Genomic DNA, 24,128 nt, shown 5'->3' on the forward strand with positions numbered 1-24,128 from the left:
ATATCCATGCATCCATACAACAATTTAAAAAACACAGACAATGGAAAAATATCTATCTGTGTGGAATTTTAACTAAAAACATAGAAATAATAAAACTTAAAAAAAATACCTTTTATATTTTACAAACAATAATTTTAATAAGTCAATAGTTTAAAATAACGATACAGTATTTCTGTTAAAGTAACAAGGCAATTGTAACAGCTGTGGTTTGGCATTACTCCCTCAAATACTAACCAAATTCAACACTACCATCAATGAACAACACTAGAAAACCTAAGAGAAGATCATTTAAAAAATAGTAAATTTGCTCAAACATGAAGCCCTAATTAAGCTATTTTTGTTCAATAATTCCCGAGACATAGATTTTTAAATCGCATATTTCCTAACGGAATAGCAAAAAAATCAGTTGTTAGTTAATTTATTTTGGGAAAACTATATTTTAGGAATCATTGGACATACAGATAGATGTCTTTGAGAACTTAAATTAAAGCAATTTTAATGTAATAGAAACTAGTTTATGACGTTTATCTTCTTAGGAGTCGTAGTTTTTATATTTTCAAAACTTTTATCCAAACAACTAGAAATTAATATTTTGTCAAGTTATTTTGGAAAATATCATATTACTTATATTATAAATTACTACTCTTACAAAGATAAATGTCATGACCCAGTTTATAGTACATTTAAATAGGTTTAATATAAGTGCTGGCATCAGCCGATCGTACAGATGTCGTACAGATCTATGTACGTCTTACGTTTCCTGAGATATATTTTTTCATAAATTAAAATTTTTATTCAAAGAACTAGAAATCAACATTTTGTGAATTTAGTTTGTCGAATATCATGAAAACTACTACTCCTATGAAAATAAACATTATAATACTACTTGATAGAACATTATACTAGCTTTAATTTGAGTGCTCAAAGACATTTGTATGTCCAATTATTCTTGAGATATAGTTTTTCCCAAAATAAATTAACTAACTACTGATTTTTTTTGCTATTATGTTATGAAATGTAGGAATTTAAAAAGCTATATCTCGCAAACTATTGAACGTAAGTATGTCTATTAGGGCTCGTATTTTATCAAATTTACTCTACTGTAAATGATGTTTTTTTTTTTTTTTTTAGGTTTTCTAGTGTTGATGGTAATTTTAAAGATATAGAGGTGCTAAAGAAAAAAAAATTTTTTTAACGTTTTGAAACAGCCGCCGTTTTGTATTTCCCCTACCTATACTTGACAGACTCATCAATTTTGATTATTAATTAGACATAGTTTTCATTGAAGTAAGCAAAGATTGGGCTGAATGAAATAACTGCCTTTTTTCCTCCTCTTGGGCTCTTCTATTATTTCTTTCACTTACAGTATGCTAATAATGTAGTTTTCCAGATAATTTAAATAGAATGTTCTAAAACTAGTTATTATTTCATTTCTGGCACGTTTTTCATTTTTCGCCTGTCTATTTCGGTGAGGCGTCAAGATACAATTTTAAATTATAGCTCATTACAAACAAGATGAAATACTGAAAATTTGCCTCACTTATAGTACGCAGCTATGATTTTTAGTTTTCCAATATATTTTAATCTAAATGCAAAATATTCGAAGAAGATAGTTGACCGTATGAAGTAGATTGGAGGAAGATAGTCTAAGTGGCGGTCAGTAAAGGTTTCAAAATAGTAACAAAAACTATTTATTGTTAACCAGTGTTATGCTCCACTTGCAGGGCTTCGTCAGGGCTTATAAAAATGATGTTCTGTACCAACTGGTGTTCTGTACTATTTTGAAACCTTTATTGATTTGATATCCCGGACTATTTTCCTCCAATTTAAATGCAAACTACATTGAGCATTGCTCCTCACCACTACAAAATCAGTTTAGTCTCATATAAAATTGTAAAAAAAATAACAATAGGCTTTATAAATATATATTTATAGACAGTTTTGAATCTTCTCTTTTAAATAAAAAAATTATACTTCCCATAATTTTTTTTTTTAGATATGGAAACCGTGGTCATAACCAGCCATGTATTCATGAACATACCCGTCGCTGCTTTATGACTTCTCAGAACCATGGTTTTGCTGTTAACAATGATACTTTCCCGAGAGAGTGGGAAGCATTGTTCACCAATGCGAATGACTTCTCAAATGAAGGAATAATTCACAGCGAAAAACCTTTCTTTGGGTATTTATAACAGCATTATCACTGTTTCATTAATTAAATTTTTATAATTACTTTAATCATTTAATGATTATATTTTATTATTTAGCGTGCAATTTCATCCCGAGCACTGTTCTGGACCTGAGGACTTGGAGTTGCTCTTTGATGCTTTCATAGAGGCAGTGAAATCTCACAAAATTTCGCCATCTTCATATAGGCTAAAGCATTTAATCAATGAGGCTTTACTATACAGGCAACCTTTTAAAATTAAAAAACCTTCAAAGGTAATTATGCCATTCAGTTTTATTATTTATTTATTTTTTTGTTATTATATATTAGCGAACTATTTGCTCAGCAAAGACACGAAACTAGGCATAACTCATTTATTTGTGCCGAAGTTTCAACCCGAATTTTAGGTTTTGATCAGGGCTGAAGAACAAAACGAGATTACAACCTTAATTGAGAGATAAAATAAAAAGTAAATAACAAACAAACTAGAAAATACGTACATTAATAAATTAAGTAGATAGTAGATGATAATAATAGGTGAAATTTTTTTTTGTTAAATTGATATCACGAAAACGATAATATTAACTGTCTGTCTGATTCAGGATATTATTTTGGAGCATTCCCTGAAAAAATAAAAATTGAATCAATCGACTTTACTTTTCAAAATATTTTGAAAGCTAAATAGCATCTAATTTTGAGAATGATCCGTTTTGCAATGGAATAGGCAATATATATGATGATTTTTTGTTGATTTAAGAAATTTTATTAGTACAACAGGGCTGAAAAAGGAAACGAGATAACAACATTAATTCAGAGAAAAATAAAATAATAACAAACTAACTTGGAAATATACATAACAATAAATTAAGTAGAGTAATAGAAGAAAAAATATATTATTGTAGAGTTAAGAATTATACAATTATCAATTATTTTGTATAATTCTTACCACTTCAATATTATATTTTATCTTCTTTGTATGTTTTCAAGTTTGTTATCTTATTTTTCTCTATATAAATAAATAAGTTTTGCTTATTTGTGTATCTTTGCTGACCACATTTCTGACCATCTCCTTATATCAGTCTGTGATAATTTTTGTTTAAATAACTCACTTCATTTTAAACCATTTCTTCCATTTAAAACAAGGTAATTGGCAAAGTAATTTAAGTTGATATAAATTAACATTATTATTCGTCCAACAGTTTGATTAGCTAGCTTCTATTTAGGTTATTATTACAAAAACTTTTCTTCTATTTAGAAGGTACCTAAGAATGAAAAAAAAAAACCTGAAAAAAATAAGCATCTTTGATATTTACATAGTTCATTGCTACCAGTGAGGTTATAACCTTCACAACACATGAATCCCTTCTTATTTAATATACTTAATATTTTCTTATATTTCCTAATATCATTTTACTTTAATATTATTTTATATCTTTTTTGGTTTCAAATGTAACCTTATTTGTTACCCGTCAGAAGTCCACCACTCTCCTACCCTGTTAATACCTTCCATCCGTCTTAACTTTATTCTTTATCTTTCCCTCATTCAGAAAGGTAGATGTCCTATTTTGTTAATTATTTTTATATTTCTACTGTTTTATTTGTTATTATTTCCGTTATTATTAATATTGTTTTATACTTTTTTGTAATTCTTGTTTATTTATACTTTTCACCGTAAATATTATTTTAATTTTATTTTATATACTTTGTTCATTTTTATATATACTTTCACATATTTTAAATCATTTTTAGTCACACCTTAGTTTACTTTTAAATTCATCTTATCTGTTCTCTTACTTTTTTACAGTAGGGGCATTCATGATCTTTTGTTTAACATGTTAAAGCGTGTTAAATAGAAAAACTTACGTTAAATGGAGAAATTATTCCTTCTTTTACCATGTTAAAATGTCATAAAATATAACATGGTTGAGAGTCTGTTACTAGGTCTGTTAAATGGAGAATGATGTCAAGCAACAGATCAGCTGAGCTTGTCACCATTTTATTTGTTGTCGTGTTAGGTTACTTGCTCGTAGTTTGTGTTAGTATTGTTTTGGATGTTTTTATAACTAATAAAGCAATGGATGACAATAATAATAATATAATGACAGTTGTCAATTAGCTTATTTTGATTCTCTTCCTCACAAGTTAAAAGATCAACAAGGCACAAAGTAGCCTAACTTTTACAAAACTTCCACTTTTCACTCAATTCAGATATGTTGTAATAAATTACTTTAGTGAAAACTTAGAAGTAAACAATAACATGAAGTTTTGAAAGGAAAGGTTATAAAACAAGTTGCTCAAAAAATCTGCTAGGAGCTCTTATGCATATAACATTTAATATGACTTTAAATAGAGCTGCTCACAATCCTATACTGATAACATTTAACATGGTAAAACATGTTACACTCAACACATCATGAGTACCCCTATTATTTTAGTTGCATCTTTTTTAGCCCTGATGATGAAAAGAAATTTTTTAGAAAAAGTTCCTTTAATTTTGGTTATTTGAAATAATCAATCACTTTTCATTGTTATTAGTAATAAAAAAGTGAATAAATATGAAAGAATATGGTTATTGACTATAGAAGAAAATAATTTTCAAACACCTGGCTAAGACAGACTGGGAAATTGGAAATAGCACTTTTGATCCCCTTCTATAGTACATAGCTTTGTTACCTTCTGTTAAACTGTTCTATTCTAAGCAGGAACATTAGGAACAAAGACTATATAAAAGTGAAAAAAATAAAATAAAAATAAGATGTGCAACAATAAGCATAAAAAAAAGAAATAACAGTGTATCAGATTTAAAATGAGCGTGAGACGTAATAACACATAAAAATAGATATAAGACAAATAAAAAACAGAAATTGTACACACTACTATGAGATGGAAAACCAAATAAATAAGATAAGAATAGTTAAAGGCTAAGAAAAAAATAATTAAAACAATGGGTACAATTAAGAGATATATATATAAATATCGTTAGTTTAAGGAAAATATCAATAAAAAAGGTAAAATGTTTAGTAAATAAAGACTATTAAATATAAATATTGTAAAACTACGTACTGCACAACTTTAATTTTGTTTATTTGGAAAAAATTAACAATCTAATTATAAATAATAATAAACAATGGATGAATATTGAATTTGAAAGAATTTGATTATTATTGCTTTTACATGGTTGTTACGATAATATTCAGATTTGAATTTCATTTACCTATGTATGACATATATAGTAAGGGTAAGTTTCTGAATAATAAAAAAAATAGCTGTTTTGAAATGTCTAAGGATTAATTTCCTCTCTAAGAAAGAAAGTTGTGTTGTGTATTGTGTGCACTAAATTTTTATTCCTTTGTGTTTTCCATTGTTTAGGTGCTGATACTTGGTTCTGGAGGTTTATCAATTGGCCAAGCTGGCGAATTTGATTACTCAGGTTCACAAGCAATCAAAGCACTTCAGGAGTCGAAAATACTAACAGTCCTGATAAATCCAAACATAGCCACTGTGCAGACGTCGAAGGGGCTCGCTGACAAAGTCTACTTTTTACCGCTGTTACCCAACTATGTCGAACAGGTAGATATTTAATTTTTTATAGTAATTATAAAGAATCATTGTGTTGAAAGTCATGTCTGTTTCAAAACCCATTCATGTTCATTGCTTTTGTATGTAACTATAAATTGATCTTAATGATGACATCTTTTGCGAAGGGATAACTCTGTACTTTTTAAAATGAGGCGCAGATAAAAATTGAATTGGGTTTTTAGCACATCCTATCTTGCAGTTCCTCTTATTTTATCATTTCTTCAAAATACTAATAATATTGTTTTTAGTAAATTTTATTGTTATTTTTTAAAAAAGGCTGAAAATAGTGCTCAGATGTTTTAATTGAATTTTATGATCTATAATCAATACAAATATTTGATGAATAACTTCTAGTAGTTGAAAGTGGGCGTATAATAATCAATTTATTAATTTGTCTTCCTTTGGTTCTTAGGTGATTCGTTCGGAACGTCCAGATGGAGTTCTGCTCACATTTGGAGGCCAGACGGGGCTTAATTGTGGTGTGGAACTCCAAAAGAGCGGTGTTTTTGAAAAGTATAATGTTAACGTTTTGGGAACACCGATTCAGTCTATCATCGACACTGAAGACAGGAAATTGTTTGCTGAGAAGATTGCCGAGATTGGTGAGAAAACTGCACCAAGTGTTGCTGTTTACAATATCAATGAGGTATATTAATTAATGTTAATAATAATATTTTTTATAGATTACTAGTACTGGTAATGGTGGGGGAACAAGTCCGTCAAGTGGGCCTATTGGTCCTTTTTTGCCATCCCCAAGACAGACCAATGGAATGGCTTTTTTATGTATCTTATTCCTCTATATTGAATCTTTTCGACTTTCTAATGAAATTCAAAAGGGATGCCCAATCTATAGAGGAAGCCTCATTTCCTGTGATTCTATCAGAGCCTAAAAGCCTGCATCTCAGTGACGCATACCTACCACAGTCTGCTATGTTATGTAAGGCTTATGTAATGCATAAGCAGCAGGTTTCATCATGAACTACTCCACGTATCTTAAGATGTCTTTTAAGTCTGCAGTGACCTGTAAGGACTCCTATTAATGATCGGAGTTCGTTTCTGTTAAGGCCTAGCAGCCAATTAATTTTAGAAGTAGAGGGTTTAGTTATTAAAATCTTGGCCTGTCTCAGCCCTATACTGTCCCTCCACTCCTTACCTGCTATCTTCCATGTCCAGTCAAGAACTACTTTTCTCTGATGCCTAGGAATGATTCTGGCCCTATAGGAGGGTGCTCTGTCCCGTTTCTTTTTCATTAGCTGTGATTCCCTTGTGTCCTTGGACCTACACAAGCTGAAGCTTCTTTAAGCACGCTAATGGTTCTAAGGCTTCTTTACACTCCCTTACCAGTTTAGAGGTGACCCTGGGTGTCTCTAAGGCTTGAAGGGCCGACAGACTATCAGGAAAGATGGTGATGCCAATCCTTTCACAGCTAGTGACTTCAGGGCAACAACTGGTTCAGGTGACTGCCTGTAAGATAGTCGAGTGTTTGCCTAGTGGGAAGCTTAGTTCTATGCCTAATTCTTCTATGTAAACCCCTGCCTCTGTTTTTATTTTTTATATTTATTTTTATAGATTAGGATCTATATTTATATTATTTTTAATAATTATAAAAATTATTAAATATATGTATTATATTTAATTTAATATATTTAAAAACAAATTTGATCCTTTTTCTCAACTTTATTATTTTTAAAACCTTCCAATGTTTCGACCATTTAGGTCATTTTCAAGGATACCTTTACTTTGTTGTCATTTTCTCTTTTAAAATTCTTAAAAATGCCGGCTAATTGCCTTTGTCCCATCTATAATTTCTTCTATATAATTTGTTCCTAAATTTAAAACTTGTACTAACCACTTTTCTTTCTATCATTTACATTTGCTAATTCATCTAAAATTTTAGAGTTTGCAATTCATCTAAATTGCATCTTCATCAATTTGCTAATTCATCTAAAATTTTAGAGTTTGCAAATGTAAATGATAGAAAGAAAAGTGATAAGGAACAAATGTACTATGAAAAATAGTACAAGTTTTAAATTTAGGAACGAATTATATAGAAGAATTTATAGATGGGGCAAAGGCAATTAGCCGGCATTTTTAAGAATTTTAAAAGAGAAAATGACAACAAAGTAAAGGTATCCTTGAAAATGACCTAAATGGTCGAAACGTTGGAAGGTTTTAAAAAGAATAAAGTTGAGAAAAAGGATCAAATTTGTTTTTAAATAAACTAAACCACTCTCAAACAAGAATATATTAATAAAAATTAATTTAATTTAATAATTATAATAGGCAATTGTAATAAGTTGCATTGACTTTTTTAATATTGTTCCACCTAATCCTACCTTGTATTAAATAAAAAGTTCTATTCAACTTTCAAACTTCTATTCAACTTGGAATTACCATTCATCAAACTATTTCATGAAAAAAAAAAAAGTCTCCATTATCTCCTGTCATACCTTTTCCACCTTAAATCAACTAAATTACTTTGCCCATTGTTGTCTGAAGGTAACTGATCTTTTCTAACCATGGTGGGGGCCAAGTTTTCATTTTGTGGGACTGCCACAGAAATAAAAGTCGACCTCTCAAATCTGCCACTAGCGATACTCAGCTTCCCATTGACCATAGTTTAGTTCCCTTATCTTACATTAAAAAATCCATAATAACTGACCTCATTCAGGACTGGGACAGATGCTGGCAACTTTCGACTGAAGGACGACCCCTTCATAAATACATACCTAATATAACATCTCAACATTATAACAAAATAAAAAGTACTCATTACAAAATGGCTCAACTACTGGAACATGGACCATCTAGACACTACTTCAGGAGATTTCACATAACTAACACCGATATCTGTAATTGTGACAGACACACTTTTAATCATTTACTTTTTAGTTCAATGTAATAAATATCTGCATAACCCACAGTGATACATGGCTGATGAATCTGAAATCTACGAAAAAAAAAAAAAATTGTTACACTTCCTCTCAAATATAGATTTAGCTCAAACGTGTTCATCGAATGTGCCCCAATTGTACCTCTTATATAATAAAAATTAATTTAATTATGTTTTTGGTCTAGTTCAATATTTCATTCCCACACCCGCACTGTATTTATATTTATTTATTTTATTATCCATATACTTTTAATTCTTCTTATCTATCGTATTAAATAATTAGTTCCATTCTCTAACCACATGTTCTAATTGCATCATTTTAGTTATCCTATTTTGTATTTCATTGGTTTTTTGTTTCTGTTATCTTTTCTTTTAATATTTTTAGTATTGTGCTATAAAACATCCAATGTGAACACCACATTACATACATACAGAATGCGGTTTCACATACTTTTTGAATAAACTCCTCTTGTATAGGGTTAGTATGTAATGAAAAAGAATATATGCATATAATCATATTTATATAATTTTAATCTCTTCAATTCAGTTTGATTTCTACCAATAATTTGTGATTCGATATAATAATTGCACTCACCAATTTACAGGCTCTAGAAGCGGCTAGGATGCTGGGCTACCCCGTCCTTGCACGTTCAGCGTTCTCTCTCGGTGGTCTTGGTTCTGGCTTTGCTAACAATGATGAAGAAATGAAAAGATTGAGCCAACACGCTTTCGCTCACTCGAGCCAGCTAATAATTGACAAATCTTTGAAAGGTTGGAAAGAAGTAGAATATGAAGTCGTGAGGGATGCCTTCGACAATTGCATTACTGTAAGTATTTCGTTTAATAATTATACTCATACCTAGCTAATATATAGTCCTGTTGTTCTCATGGAAGAGAACTATGCTTCTGCTGAATGATGTCAAATTTTCAAGCATCAATTTTCCCAAAAAAACTATTAACATGGAAATCAATTATGACTAGTTGAAAAGAATACATCCGAACAAATAGAAACATTTTAAGTCTATTTTTGTGCCATTCTACTCATTAAATTAAATAATTATCATTTTAGTTTTTTTATACTTAAAAGGTACTGGTATTATCTTATGAGTAATTATTCCGAATCAGTTAACTACGCTAAATTTTCACTGGATATCCTATATGTTATAAGTTAAATAAAAATTGTATTATGATATAAATTGTTTTGTTCTAGGTTTGTAACATGGAAAATGTTGACCCCTTGGGTATACATACCGGTGAGTCTATCGTTGTCGCTCCGAGTCAGACGTTAAGCAACCACGAGTACAACAAGCTGCGGTCTACGGCTATAAAAGTGGTCAGACACTTTGGTATTGTTGGGGAGTGCAATATACAATATGCCCTCAGTCCTACTTCAGATGACTATTACATTATTGAGGTATTGTCTTTTATTATTTTTTTTCTCTGCCATTATTTATCTTATCATATCATTATTGATTGAAGGTTTTTAAATATTTGATTACGGTCTGTAGGTTAATGCTCGCCTGTCTCGTAGCTCTGCACTCGCCAGTAAAGCTACAGGTTTTCCACTCGCCTACGTCGCAGCCAAGTTATCTCTTGGCCATTCACTCCTTGACATTAGGAATTCTGTGACTATGCAAACAACAGCTTGTTTCGAACCTTCTTTGGATTATTGTGTCGTTAAAATACCTCGCTGGGACTTGAGCAAGTTTTCTAGGGTCAGCACTAAAGTGAGTATTATAGTATTCTAAAAAGTATACAGTTAATTTTGTTGCATTTAAATGAAAAAAGACAAATTAAATCATTTAAAAAATTTTATAATTTTCTAAAGGTCAAAAACTAAAAAAAAAAATACAATAGTTATATATCAATTCTCATCTGGGATATTTCATGGATGCTGTGTCCCCTTCTTCAGTTTAATATAACTCACTGTTGGTTTTAAAAACAGTACATCTATAATTTTTTAGTTTCATTTAACACACAGCTTATTCTTCATGTAATTTTATGTATTTTAGTCGAGGGATTTTTAATAATTTTAGTTATTTCTTGAAAATTTTTTTATGATTAAGACAATCATTACTTTCTCTTAAATAAATTGATTATTAAAATTGATATTGTATTAGTTTTTGTTAGATTTATTTATTATTTATTTTTTTTATTTGACGAAAGTTGATTAATTATCTATTTAGATTGGCAGCTCTATGAAGAGTGTTGGTGAGGTTATGGCTGTTGGAAGAAAGTTCGAGGAAGCTTTCCAGAAGGCTATGAGAATGGTTGATGAAAATGTCATCGGTTTTGATCCTTATGCCAAAGGAGCCTGCGATGAAGAGCTTGAACAGCCAACGGACAAGAGGATCTTCGTTCTCGCTGCCGCTCTAAAAGCTAACTATTCCATAGACAAACTGTATGAGTTGACTAAAATAGATCGATGGTTTCTCTATAAATTGAAGAATATCATCGACATGCAGACACACTTAGAGTCAATTAGTCAGCCCGACTTGACTGCGGAGCAATTACTTGCTGCAAAGCAGCTCGGCTTCTCTGACAAGCAAATTGCCTCGTTTGTCAAGAGCACAGAATTGGCTATCAGGAAGAAGCGAGAAGATTTTGGTGAGCATGTGTATTTATATTTGTTTGTTTATCGGCCTAAAACTCTTGGATCATAGAGGCTTTGAAAAGTCCTATGTTAGTGAAATGAAGAATGATATTAATATCCAATTATATTTGATTAAGGAGGTAATTGGATGTTCGGTCAGTGAAGAACAACTAATAAGTAAAAACATATTTATTAGTACCAACGTTTTGGCCTGAATTTCAAACCTTCATCAGAGTTAAGAACAAAAAACAAGATCACAGCCAATGAATAAAAGGATGTGTAGAATGATTAGCAAATAAGAAAGTTACTTACATTATAGATACATAACTAGTCTTGATAGACATGTATAGTCTTACGTATTATAAGAAGATAAAGGGTGTGTTAGAAAAGTAATATCTATATTATAAAAAAAAAAATAGTAATAATATTAAGTAATAATTTAGTATTAAATATTTTAATTTTTTACATATATTTACTAACTAGGTTTTCTCATGTATTTTATTATTTGTTCTTTGTTCTTTCTTAATTTTAATATTTCTCTTCTCATAAGCGTTTATCTTCTTATAATACATAAATTATTCATGTTTTTCAACACTATTTATGTATTTATAATGGTAATTATTTTCTAATCTTTTTATTCTTTGTATTATTCGATTGTTATCTTGTGTTTTGTTCTTAGCCCTGATGAAGGCTTGAAATTCTGGCCGAAACATTGGCACTAATAAATAATTTTTTACTGTTAGTGTTCTTCACTTACTGCATGTGTGGAATGTTGGCGTTGATGACCGATGGGTTTTACGCCTTAATTTCTTAATAAACAAACAAACAACTTACTGCATGTTTTATAGAAAATGCAGTAACGTGGAATAACTTTCTAGAGACAGCACTAATATAATTTCATTAGCCTCAGAGGCATAGATATAATCTTTGTGAAATCTTAGAAAGAACTGCTTGATCTCCTCTTACAGTACCTGATGTTTGTTAAAACTTAGTACAAACGAATTTCTTTGTTTTAATTGTCAAGTACAAGCCTTTTTTATATATATATTGTAATAATTAAAAATTATTTAAAATAATTTCAAAAGTTGTAACTAATTTCAAGTATAAACGATTGCATGGGTTCAAATTAAAAACATAAATATTTAACACTCTTTTCTCAGGGCGGGTTTCCAGGCAATCAGAAACAGACGACACTTTACCAATAATAACACTTAAACTTAATTAATAGCTATTTTACAAATACAATAAATTCCAGTTAGAAACAAAACTAACCAATTACACATCTTCCCCTGATAATTGTTGATCTCTTCTTGTCGATGATGCTATATCCAACTCCTAACAATGGCTTCCAGTCCTTCCCGCTTCTAGCTGAACGGACGCCTTCTCCCGAAGCCAGCAAAATCAAGAGTACCTGTTTCCTCTCTTCCATCTTCAATATTCGCTGATCCATCCAAAAATAATCGTTTGTAGTACAATCGCTCTGCTTTACTTGCTTTGATTTACGATGTAAATAGTTTATAGATAATTGTTATGTTCTTCTATTTCTTCTTTGATTATTCTTTTTCTATAATTATTATATAGAAACAACAAAAGTTGAAAAATTCCAGTATAAATATCAACTATTGATTAAAAGAGAGGATATTACAATATATTTATTTATTTATTACTAAATCGACCTGGTGAGCCTTTACAAGGTTAATATGACAGTTACATTATTTTTTTTAATAATTGGTTATGGAGTGGTATAGTCTCTTACAAAAGACACCCCTAACTATACAACTTTATAATTTAAAAAAATTAAGATAAAATAAATTAATAGAAATAATAATTATTAATAAGAGAGAAAATTAAAGTTAATTACAACATTCATAGACTTAACTAAACAAATAATTGCCATCTAATAAGAAAAAAAGAACAAAAAAAAGTTATTTTGAAAAAAGGACGAAGAGAAAAAAATTAGAAGTAATGTAAATAATAGAATCGATAAATATAGAACTTATAACAGGGTGTCCTGCAGTAGCCTAGGCTTTGTCTTCTAGTTGAGGTTGGGTTTCCCAAGTTGTAGTTCACTGCTCCTTTAATTGTCAGTATTGACTGTATGTGATTCTCTATCAACTCCATTTGTAATTCCCAATGCTATTGGCTATTTTTAAGCCTTTGAAAACTTAATCTACTTTGTAGACATAAAATAATACATTTTAAAAGTTTTCACTGTCACTGTATTTATATCATCAGTTATGGATGCATGAGGATAAACATCTTTTTTATTTATATTGCATCGTTCCAGTCTCTTAATCATAAATAATTCATAATTTAGACTTATAAAATAAATATAACTTTTTACATAAATAGATTTTGTTATAGTATTAATATTTACTTTAATTTTTCAATTTCCATATCTATGTCCTGTTCATGGTAACAGTTAATACCTTTTTTTTTATTCAACAAGAGTGTTGAAATATTCTTACAATACATTAATTCCGTCGTATCAATCTCTTTTCTGGCTCTTAAAAGTGGTGAATTTAGACAGAAAAAATATCAAAAGAAAGAAAATTTGATAAAGAGGTGGCGAATCCCGATATTAATTCTTAAATTCTTACTGCATACCTTTTAAATCTTTAAAAGTTTGATATATGGAAATTTTATGCAATATCCAGAAAGCTTAAATAATCAAAAACCAAGATTTCTTAAGGTTTACTATAGCTTTTATATTTTATACTTCACTACATATTGGCTAGTGCTTAGTGGAATAATGACAGTCATATAAATTAAATTAAGAAAATTTCTTAATTTTAATGAATATAAGATGTATTTGTTAAATGTTAATTTTGCATTTGTAGACAATTTTAATGAATTTTGTAGGTAATTTTAATGAATGTAAAATGTATTTGTTAATTGTTGATTTTGTATTTGTAGGTGTAACTCCTTACGTAAAACAGATAGACACTGTCGCAGCTGAATGGCCTGCTTCTACTAATTACTTGTACATTACGTACAATGGTTGTGCCCACGATATAGATTTCCCTGGAGGCTACACAATGGTTATTGGTAAGCAATCATAATATCACTCTCTGATGTTAGATCTGATTTTGTTTATCTACTCAACAATACCTTTCTTTGCAGGATCTGGAGTCTACAGGATTGGCTGTTCGGTAGAATTTGATTGGTGCGCTGTTGGTTGCCTTAGGGAATTGAAGAAGATGCATAAAAAGACTATCATGGTCAACTACAACCCAGAAACCGTAAGCACCGATTATGATATGTGCGACAGGTTATATTTTGAAGAAATATCATTCGAGGTAATTAATTAACTTATTCATTAATATTTAATTAAAGTTAAATCCATAATAGGGTATATATTCACAGTTTTAGGTTGGGGAAATAATATATAATATGTATAGTGTCATAGTTTTACTGAAAAATTTACTGTTCTAGTCATGAGATCAGTGGTTTTTAAAAAAGTTATGACTTTTTATCTTATAGTTTGGTGATTTTTGAGATATTAAAACTGTTAGTATATTAAGAATTTTCCGTTATTTCCTCACAACCCTGAAATCAAAATTTTATTAAATCAATGTACCATATAAACTAGAAATTTCTATGATGACCTTTTTTATGAAAATATATCACCAAAAAGTTAAGAAACAAAATGCAAGCGAAAAAAACAAAAACGTCAATGAAATTTTTTTAATAGTATCAAATGTAGCAGTTGTAGAGAATACCCCCCATGTGCTGTATATAATATATATATATAAATATCTGCCTCTGACCTCATCCAGCTGAGAAAGCGGAGATATGTAGTAGTGACTTCTTGAAATAAAAAAAAAAGTAGCCTTTGTGGTTATGTGAAATATCTACATATTTACATTTTTTTAGTTAGCAAAAATGTATGATACGATTAAAGCAAATCAATTTATAAATTTTTTTTTTAATGTTGCTTTAACACCTGCCTATTCCACCCCTTAAGAACAAAAAAAATTCTACATTCTTGATCTCCTCATCCTTCTTTCATTTGTACAATATCTCTGCTCACAAATTTTTATATCCCATCTCACTAAACTACATCTGCTTCTTATACAAAATCCTTCATCATTAGTGCTACCTTCCTTTTAGAATTCTTTACCTATCTCTATATACAAAACTTCTTCCTAAACTGCATTTATTTTGCCATGTCCTCAAAGATTAATCTGTCTGCTATTATTTAATAAATTATGCATTTATCTATTTAATTATATATTTGTGATTCTGAAGAAAGTAGAGAGTTAGACGATTGCCAAAACAGTAGTTTATTATACATCAAAGGTTACTCAGCTACAACAGAAATACTCAGTAAAATAAATCAAAGTAAAAACACTACTTACCTAAAATAATAGAATTGAATAAAAGTCCCTTTCCACAGTTTTAATGAATCTAACAGTGAACTATTATAAGTTATTGAAAGGAAGTTATAATTATAAACAAAAAGCTAATCATTTAAAAACAACAAACAAGCATTTCTTATAACCTTATGATAGTTCACCTTTGGTCCGCTAGGAGTGCTTGTATGTCAAAGCAGCACAGTTACCCACATTATAAATATAATTTACATATATTTATTTATTTAATTTAATTAATACATAAAACATCTACACAAATCCATTATCGTACAATATAAAAATTAATTTTTGATTTTATTTCAAACAAAGTTATCAATCATAATAACTGTTTTGGGATGCATAAAATAAATTTATTATGTTTTATATTTTTAATATTGGTATTCTCAAGTGCTTATATAGTTGTATTTGTATTTTAGGTTGTTATGGATATATATTCTGTTGAAAATCCTGACGGCATAATTCTCAGTATGGGTGGTCAACTGCCTAATAACATTGCAATGGATCTTCACCGCCAGCAAGCACGAATCTTAGGCACATCACCCGAGAGTGTTGATGGTGCCGAAAACAGATTTAAATTCTCAAGAATGTTGGACAGAATCGGCATCTCTCAACCCAGGTATGTCGATTCATGAAACCAGTAATAACCAAAGATCTCTCAGAAAAATAATAATTCATTAACAATTTGCACATTATGAAAGACCATTTACTAAAAATAATATTGTCTAAATGGCTTATAAAGAGGAGCGAGAATTACTTTAATTTGAATTATCAAGAGTACTATTAAAACATTTTTTAAGATGTGATTAGATTTTATTTTTATGCTTTTGTATTAATAAAAACTAACAAAAAAAATTTTAGGTGGAAAGAACTGACGAATTTGAAATCGGCTATTGAGTTCTGTAATGAGGTTGGGTACCCATGCCTTGTGAGACCATCCTATGTCCTCAGCGGTGCAGCTATGAACGTTGTTCATTCTGAGCGAGATCTGGAAGATTACCTTAACCTTGCAAGCGAAGTCAGCAAGGAACATCCAGTCGTCATTTCCAAATTCCTTCTTGAGGCCAAGGTTGTTTTTAGTTTTTTACTTTTATGCTAATTAAAGTTTATATTATTTTTAAAGTTAGTATTATTCATTTGTTTTTTTATATCCTGAACACTTTTATTATTTACAACCATACTTTTACTTAAATTCAAATCTGTACATATTAAAATGTTTTTCTTTGCCATTTTAGGAGATTGATGTTGATGCAGTGGCATGCGATGGCATGATACTCTGCATGGCCGTCAGCGAGCATGTTGAGAACGCAGGTGTCCATAGCGGAGACGCGACTTTAGTTACTCCTCCACAGGACATCAACCAAGAGACGCTTAACAAGATTTTGACCATATCTAGAGCTGTTGCTAGCTCTCTGGAAGTGACTGGCCCTTTCAATATGCAGCTTATTGCGAAGGTATGTCGTTAACATTTTTGTAAAAATTTTTACAATAGAGCTTCCCTTTATGCCCTGATAAGGAAGGTGCACAATATATAAATTTTTTCTACATTGGAAAATCGACATACATTTTCATCCAATGGACCTAAAGAGCTGAAAAAAATAATTAAACGGGTTGTATTTTAAATTTCAAGTTCAGAAAATGTTAAATATGAGTTAAGATTGATAATTTTATGATTTAGGTTAAGGCTTGTTTTTCATTTATGATTGAATTTTAATTAATTACTGTCTGTCAATATTTTAACCTGAAATGCTCAATAATACATCATTAATTTCAGGATAATGAATTGAAGGTGATCGAATGCAATGTTCGTGTTTCACGATCATTTCCATTTGTTTCTAAAACTCTTGATCATGATTTTGTTGCGACTGCGACTAGAGTGATTGTTGGCGAACAAGTCGAACCAGTTGATGTGCTGATGGGTTGCGGAAAAGTGGGAGTTAAGGTTCCAGTGTTCTCGTTTTCACGTCTTGCAGGTAATTAATTAATTTTCTACTCATTTTTTAAGAATTGATATTTTTAAATATTTTATTATTTCTATTTTTAATTTCTATTTTTATGCAGATGGTTTAATTATTAGCATATTAGTGACCAAATTTTAAATTATTAAAAATAGAGTAGTGTTACTCCTGTTGATGCAAAGATTGCATTAAATATTATCGAAAGAGAAACGATTAACGTATAATAAACTATGAAACAATAAGCAATGTAATAAAAATAGTAAATTTATGCAACAAGCGAATGTAACAAAAATAGTTATGTATCGTCTCTCAGAGGACTACTCCTATGGATTAAAAAAATAATTTTGGAAAACAAAATTACTCTTAGGTATAAAACAAAACTAACTATTGTATTAGAAATTGTTTAATTCTGATATATCAGTATTAATCCATAGATTGATATTGCTGGTAAATTAGTGCTATGGAATGAAATTAATATTTTAAAAAGAATCATGTTTGTTTTAAGTTACGTTAAATGACTCCTGATCGAAGTTAAAACATGTATACAAATTTACCAAAGTTTTTTTTCAGGTACCATGTGTTATGACCATATGCCTCAAATATTAATTTATGAATATAATTTATCTTATTCTTCATAATTAAACATATGTTTTCCTATGAATATAGGCGCAGACGTGATGCTTGGAGTAGAAATGGCATCGACAGGTGAGGTTGCCTGCTTTGGAGATAACCGTTACGAGGCATATCTTAAAGCAATGATGAGCACTGGCTTCAGAATCCCTCAGAACGCTATATTGCTTTCAATTGGCAGCTTTAAGGTTTGTAGTTAAAATAGAGTAATTAAAATAAATGATTTTCATTGGTGCATGTCATAATTATTTATAAAATTATATAATTAATTAATAATAATTTATTTAATTTCCTTAATGTCATAAGAGAGAGGTGTCTTCAATAGTAATTACCACTAATTGGAGTTTCACTTAATATCCTTTGTTTTGGCAGGATCAAATAATAACCTTTGTATTCACTTAGTATCCTTTTTATTCATTCAATTTCCTTTGTACTGACAGATTTATAAATTGCATCAATCTATATTTTGATTTAAGATATTTTTTTTAATGCATATATATTTTTAAGGTTCCTGAAGAGTAATCTATAATGAACAATTTTTGGTGATATTTCGAGATTTTAATGTTATATATCCTAACGTGCTAAAAAAAAAAAAAAAAAAAGATTTACTTAACTATATGTGTACAAATAATTAACCATGTTTTTTCAAATTATGAATAAGATGGACAGGGTTGCGGTAAAAAAAACAAAAAGTGGTTGTGAACTTTCTTTTTTTTATTGCACCCCTGTCCATCTTATTCATAATTTGATTTACTCAACTAATTATCAAACATTAAAATATAAAAATACAAATTTAGATTAACCATATATCATCATTAAATGGAAAAAAGTATTTAAAATTGTTTCGAAAGTGATGTATTTTACATTTTATAACTAATAACTGTCACTACAGCTAACTGGTACAAGTTTTGGAATAATAAATAGTAATAGTGATATTGAGAATGGTTATATAGCAGTAAGTTTGGGTTATTTGATTTTTCCAGAACCTAAACCGTTCTCTAAAGTAAGTAGTCTGTTTTCCATGGTGTATGATTATTATTAATATTCTTTTTAATTGTGTTTATCATTTTTGAATAGTATGAATTTAAATTTTTAAATCTGATTTTTTTATTTAAAAAAAAAAGTGTGTTTTTTTTCCGCTGTAGGGCATGAATTTACAATATTATCTCGAAACATCACCAAAATGTATTTGTTTATTATTGACTTAACCTCAAGATCCATAAAAATATATATGATTAACAAATATTAGGCAATATATATCTGACTGTATCATCTTCTGACATGACCATTGGTTAAAAAACGTCCATATAAATAACTGTTAAGTATTTATATCTACTGCCTCAAATGAAAATATGTATTACAAATTTATATATGTTTGCTAGATGTATTTGTTTATGTATAAGTGTAACCTTTATAATCATCATGATGTAACATGTCATTAACAAACATTCTGATTTTATTAATTTTTAAATGTTTCAGCATAAAGCTGAACTGCTGCCGAGTATGAAATCGCTTCAGAAGATGGGCTACAAGCTCTATGCCAGTATGGGTACAGCTGATTTCTATACTGAACATGGAGTCCATGTGAGTGGCTACCATTTTTATTTAGTTTGCTATTTCATAATTTATAATTAATCCTCAGTATAATTTACGAAATAATTAGTTAATAAGTGAGTGTTACCTGCATTCACGGTACTGATGATTCATCTCTCCTTTACTTTACTGGTATTAAAGTATTACAGGTTCCTATTTAACCCTCTAGCTCAGTCCACTGGTGTTCCTCAAGGTAGTATCCTCGGCCCCATCCTCTACACTGTCTATATAGCTGACATCCCAACCAATATTAACACTATCCTCACGACGTAAGCCGATGACACTTGTGTGCTCACAGTTAATAATAACCCTTTAACTGCAGCCCAAACTCTCCAATCCCATATCACAGACCTCCAAGAATGGTGTCGTAATTGGTGGATTAAAATAAATCCCATCAGATCACTCTTACACTTCGTCGTAAACCTACTGACTGCCCTGCAGTATCCTTTAATAATGTTGCTCTTACCCCTGTCGAACAGATCCACTACCTTGGGCCACAACTGGGCAAGCAACTAACCTGGAATCCTTACACAAGACTGAAAACACAGGAAACTGCTCGTCGATTCCGACTATTGCAATATTTACTAGACAAACGGTCTAAACTGCCAATCCATTACAAAAGACTGATCTACATGACTATTATAAGGCCAATCTGGACATACAGACTATCATTACACACTGCCCCATAGATTCTGTAGAGGCCTCGCTGTTGAAACCTAGTGAGCACAAGTTCTTAAATTTTAGAAATTTTTGAACATTCCGATCCATAGGTCATCAGGGGTCTGATAAGAGACATATTCAGGTGCACGTTGGTGGCCCTGAATACCTCTCTTCTCAGGTGGTTCTGGGGTCTGTGGTAGCACCTATTATCCAATAATATATTTCAGAATTTATATTATTTCTGGAGTTTACTTGAGGTCTTTGATAGATAAATTCTTCTATTTTCTCAAATATGTGTTGACCTGTCTGTCACCATGACCTCCATCAATTGTGTTTGCATACATCGTGTACTTCGTCTTAGTTTCGTTTATAAATAGTCCCAGACTTGTAATACCCCTTTGTAGGTCAAAAAAGGTGTCCCTTATCACCTGAAAAGTTCTCCCAGTTTTCTGCAAAGGCTATAATGAATCATGATTAGTAATAAATTATTATTATCATATTATTAACCCTTTTAATTTGTAATTTATTTTTAATAATTATTTGGAAACTTGTTAATTTTGTGTAGATTGAACCTGTGCAATGGACATTTGAAAATATTGGCGAGGCTACTACAAGTGGTGAGCTGAACAACCTTGCTGACTTTTTGGCTCGCAGGGACTTTGATCTTGTAATCAACCTTCCAATGAGGATCCGTGGTACTCGTCGAGTCTCCTCCTTTTTGACCTATGGCTATCGCACGAGGAGGCTCGCAGTGGAGTACAGTGTGCCTCTGGTTACGGATGTCAAGTGTGCCAAGTTATTAGTTGAGGTAAATTATGTTTATAAATTAACAGTTTTTTAAATAATTAAGTATTGAAATGATTTTTTTTTAACTATATTTGTGCTCCATGGTTCGACAACCATAAAATTTCTGTTATAAATGCTCCTATTGTACACATTATGAAAAAATAACTAAATGATTTATATCCAATATTTATTTAGAATGCAAAAAGGTCCCTGGGAAGAATTTGGGAAAAGTTTCGAAAAATCACAGGAAAAATATCAACAAATTTTGGCACAATGTGAAATTATCGAAGTGGTCTAGAACTTCAACTGCTTAGGGACCAACATAAATAGATTGGAAAATAGTAAACAGGATTGCAAAATCTATTATAGCTTAAGCAACTGCGTCATTGGCAATAGAGATGTGGGGCTCGAAACCAAGCTCCATATTTACAAATCAGTATACCTCATGTTATATTTAGCTACTGTCATGTTAAAGTTTGTTTACTTAGCGACACTTTACAATCATGACAGCAACTACTGTGGTTCAAACAAACTATGATAACTGTCGCAACAGGAACATTTATTGTCATGATAGTAAAATAGCACTAGATCAGTGTGATTAACAACAATATCTGTTGCTGCACTGAAGTTACTGTCTCTTAAGGCCTGTTTATTAAAACTTATTTTGATAAAAAAAAAAAAAAAAAAAATGCTTTAGTCCCCGCCACCTGACAAATAATTTAAATTTACCCTTAGGTCCATTAACCAAATAATTTTTTTCTATGGGTATAAAGTTGTATTAATTGATAATCCCTAGAACAAAAACACTATCTACTTCCATACCTTCGACACGACTATAGTTAATGAAATGAAACCATCGTTGCACATAATAAGAGACTAAATTTTTCAAAAATTTTCATTTAAAAACAACGGTTATTTACATCTAATACATATTCATCAGCAGAGCATTGTTCATTTTAATATATTTACAGCTAACTTGTTTTTTGAAAATCAATCAATTCTATTTTGGTTTATGTATGTATTTTAGTTTTTTTCATTAAACAACCTTTAATAACAATTGAATGAGTTCACGCTATCAGATGTTGATGAGGTATGCGATTTATAATATTCTCGACTCAGTAATACTATACTAATCAGTTCAACTGTCCATATTGTCTTTTACTAATCTAGTTAGATCACGTATTTAGCTCCATTGCGATCTATGTCTTCTGTTACTATAGTTCTTTTATAACGATGATATTATACTTTTATATGTAGCCAATGTTATAAAAATATCTACGATTTTCGACCTTACAGTCAATCGTAACTGCATCAAGCTTCTTTATGAGTATAATTTTATTGTTAATTCCTATAATTAAGTATCAGTCTTAGGAATAAATTAAGTACACAATGCAGATTAAAATTCATTGATACTTTATATAAACTTAATTTCAAAATTAACCTTCCTTCGATTATGTATGTTACCAATCCATATATCATATAAATTCTTAATTTATTTAATTAATCATATTATATTTAAAGCCATGAAGATTCATAAAAATTATAGGTTTATAATAAACTCTGCCTTGAGGAACTTACAGATTTTGATTAATAATTTTCCAAAAGTTACCTACAAATAAATATTTTTCTTTATAACAAGGTATTATTGAATAGTAAAACTGATTCGTCTATATTTAACATGAAAATGATTTAATTCAAAATATTTTTTTCTGATTAGTTCTATAATTTAGAATAGTTATTTATAAATAGATAAATATCAATTTTATTTTCTAAAAGATACTTTTAGTTTGAGAAATCCGAGTGTTTTTTTCCTATTTATAGAGTTTATTTTTAGTTATCTGCTAGTTCTTTGTCACTCTATCAAGATAGCTATTCTAACGAATACTATCTCTTGCAACATTCTTACTCTTTATTTGTAGAGCTCGTTAGATTTGTTTATGTTTATTTTATCTATTTATTTTTAGATACATTTCAAGTAAGTGTACATTTTTTTTCTTCAATAATTTATTGTATTTTTTTCACAAATAGATCTAGACTAGGAACTTTTTCTTCTGGCTATTTTTTTATTTAGTTTTACTAAATCTTAAAGCCTATATATTTAAAAATATTATAAAATCGATTAATATAACTGCTTATATGGTTAGATATTTATATTTTGCATTTATATCTCTTAGTCTCTTCATTCAAGCCTACATATATTTGGAAACTATTTGTATAGTCATCGTCATATAGTTCTTTTGAGATAGGAATATAGATCTTTGTAACATGGACGGTTAAGAATTTCAAATTTTTTGAAGATTTATTTCCCTGAAATATAGTATGTATGAATACTTTTAATAATTGACAAACTGCAATAAATTGAATGTATACAGGAATATTTCTATTGTATAAGTGGCAGTTTACCCTGACGAAAGAAAGATAATCAGAACAAAATAAACTGAACTTTGGAAGAACTTTTTTTTAAATTTTTTTAAATTCATATCTTTAAAAACGTTTTGGGCAGTTTGCCCATCAAGTTCATTGTTCTACAAACAAAACATTGCTCAATCAACTGTTTAAAAATTATACAGCAATTTCATGTAAAAATAAGTGAAAATCAATTATTACTTGATTACAATGTACTTTATTATTTACAAAACTAATTTTATAATAATATTACTTTTTATAAAATAAGAAAAACAATTAAATTAGGACAAAAAAGTATTTACTAATTATTAATTTTTTTATTCTCACCTTAATTATGGATAAACAAAGAAATTTATATTAAAAATCTTTAATATAAAAGTTAAAACTCTTGTTTTGCATTATTCCTGAGTATTTTCACCATATTTACCATTCGTTAATTGATTGAAATGTTAAAATTTTAATGCTACTGATTAGTTTTTAATATTAAATC

General features: G+C 29.6%; 1 protein-coding gene across 1 annotated transcript in view; it reads left to right on the forward strand.

Moving 5' to 3' along the window:
* The window catches only part of rudimentary (carbamoyl-phosphate synthetase 2, aspartate transcarbamylase, and dihydroorotase rudimentary), a 52,265-nt gene that overhangs the window by 5,759 nt on the left and 22,378 nt on the right, over window positions 1-24,128 (forward strand). Inside the window, exons 5-21 of the mRNA XM_014422985.3 lie at window positions 1,997-2,182; window positions 2,268-2,442; window positions 5,537-5,737; window positions 6,159-6,392; window positions 9,245-9,466; window positions 9,850-10,053; window positions 10,148-10,366; window positions 10,826-11,246; window positions 14,149-14,280; window positions 14,356-14,531; window positions 16,025-16,224; window positions 16,467-16,674; window positions 16,841-17,059; window positions 17,380-17,578; window positions 18,230-18,381; window positions 19,673-19,777; window positions 21,012-21,254. Coding sequence (XP_014278471.1) covers window positions 1,997-2,182; window positions 2,268-2,442; window positions 5,537-5,737; window positions 6,159-6,392; window positions 9,245-9,466; window positions 9,850-10,053; window positions 10,148-10,366; window positions 10,826-11,246; window positions 14,149-14,280; window positions 14,356-14,531; window positions 16,025-16,224; window positions 16,467-16,674; window positions 16,841-17,059; window positions 17,380-17,578; window positions 18,230-18,381; window positions 19,673-19,777; window positions 21,012-21,254 — 3,496 coding nt within the window. The remainder of the gene's footprint in view (window positions 1-1,996; window positions 2,183-2,267; window positions 2,443-5,536; window positions 5,738-6,158; window positions 6,393-9,244; window positions 9,467-9,849; window positions 10,054-10,147; window positions 10,367-10,825; window positions 11,247-14,148; window positions 14,281-14,355; window positions 14,532-16,024; window positions 16,225-16,466; window positions 16,675-16,840; window positions 17,060-17,379; window positions 17,579-18,229; window positions 18,382-19,672; window positions 19,778-21,011; window positions 21,255-24,128) is intronic.

The sequence above is a fragment of the Halyomorpha halys genome, unplaced genomic scaffold (assembly GCF_000696795.3).
Source record: "Halyomorpha halys isolate HHAL.00 unplaced genomic scaffold, Hhal_1.1 Scaffold398.1, whole genome shotgun sequence".
NCBI classification, from domain to species: domain Eukaryota; kingdom Metazoa; phylum Arthropoda; class Insecta; order Hemiptera; family Pentatomidae; genus Halyomorpha; species Halyomorpha halys.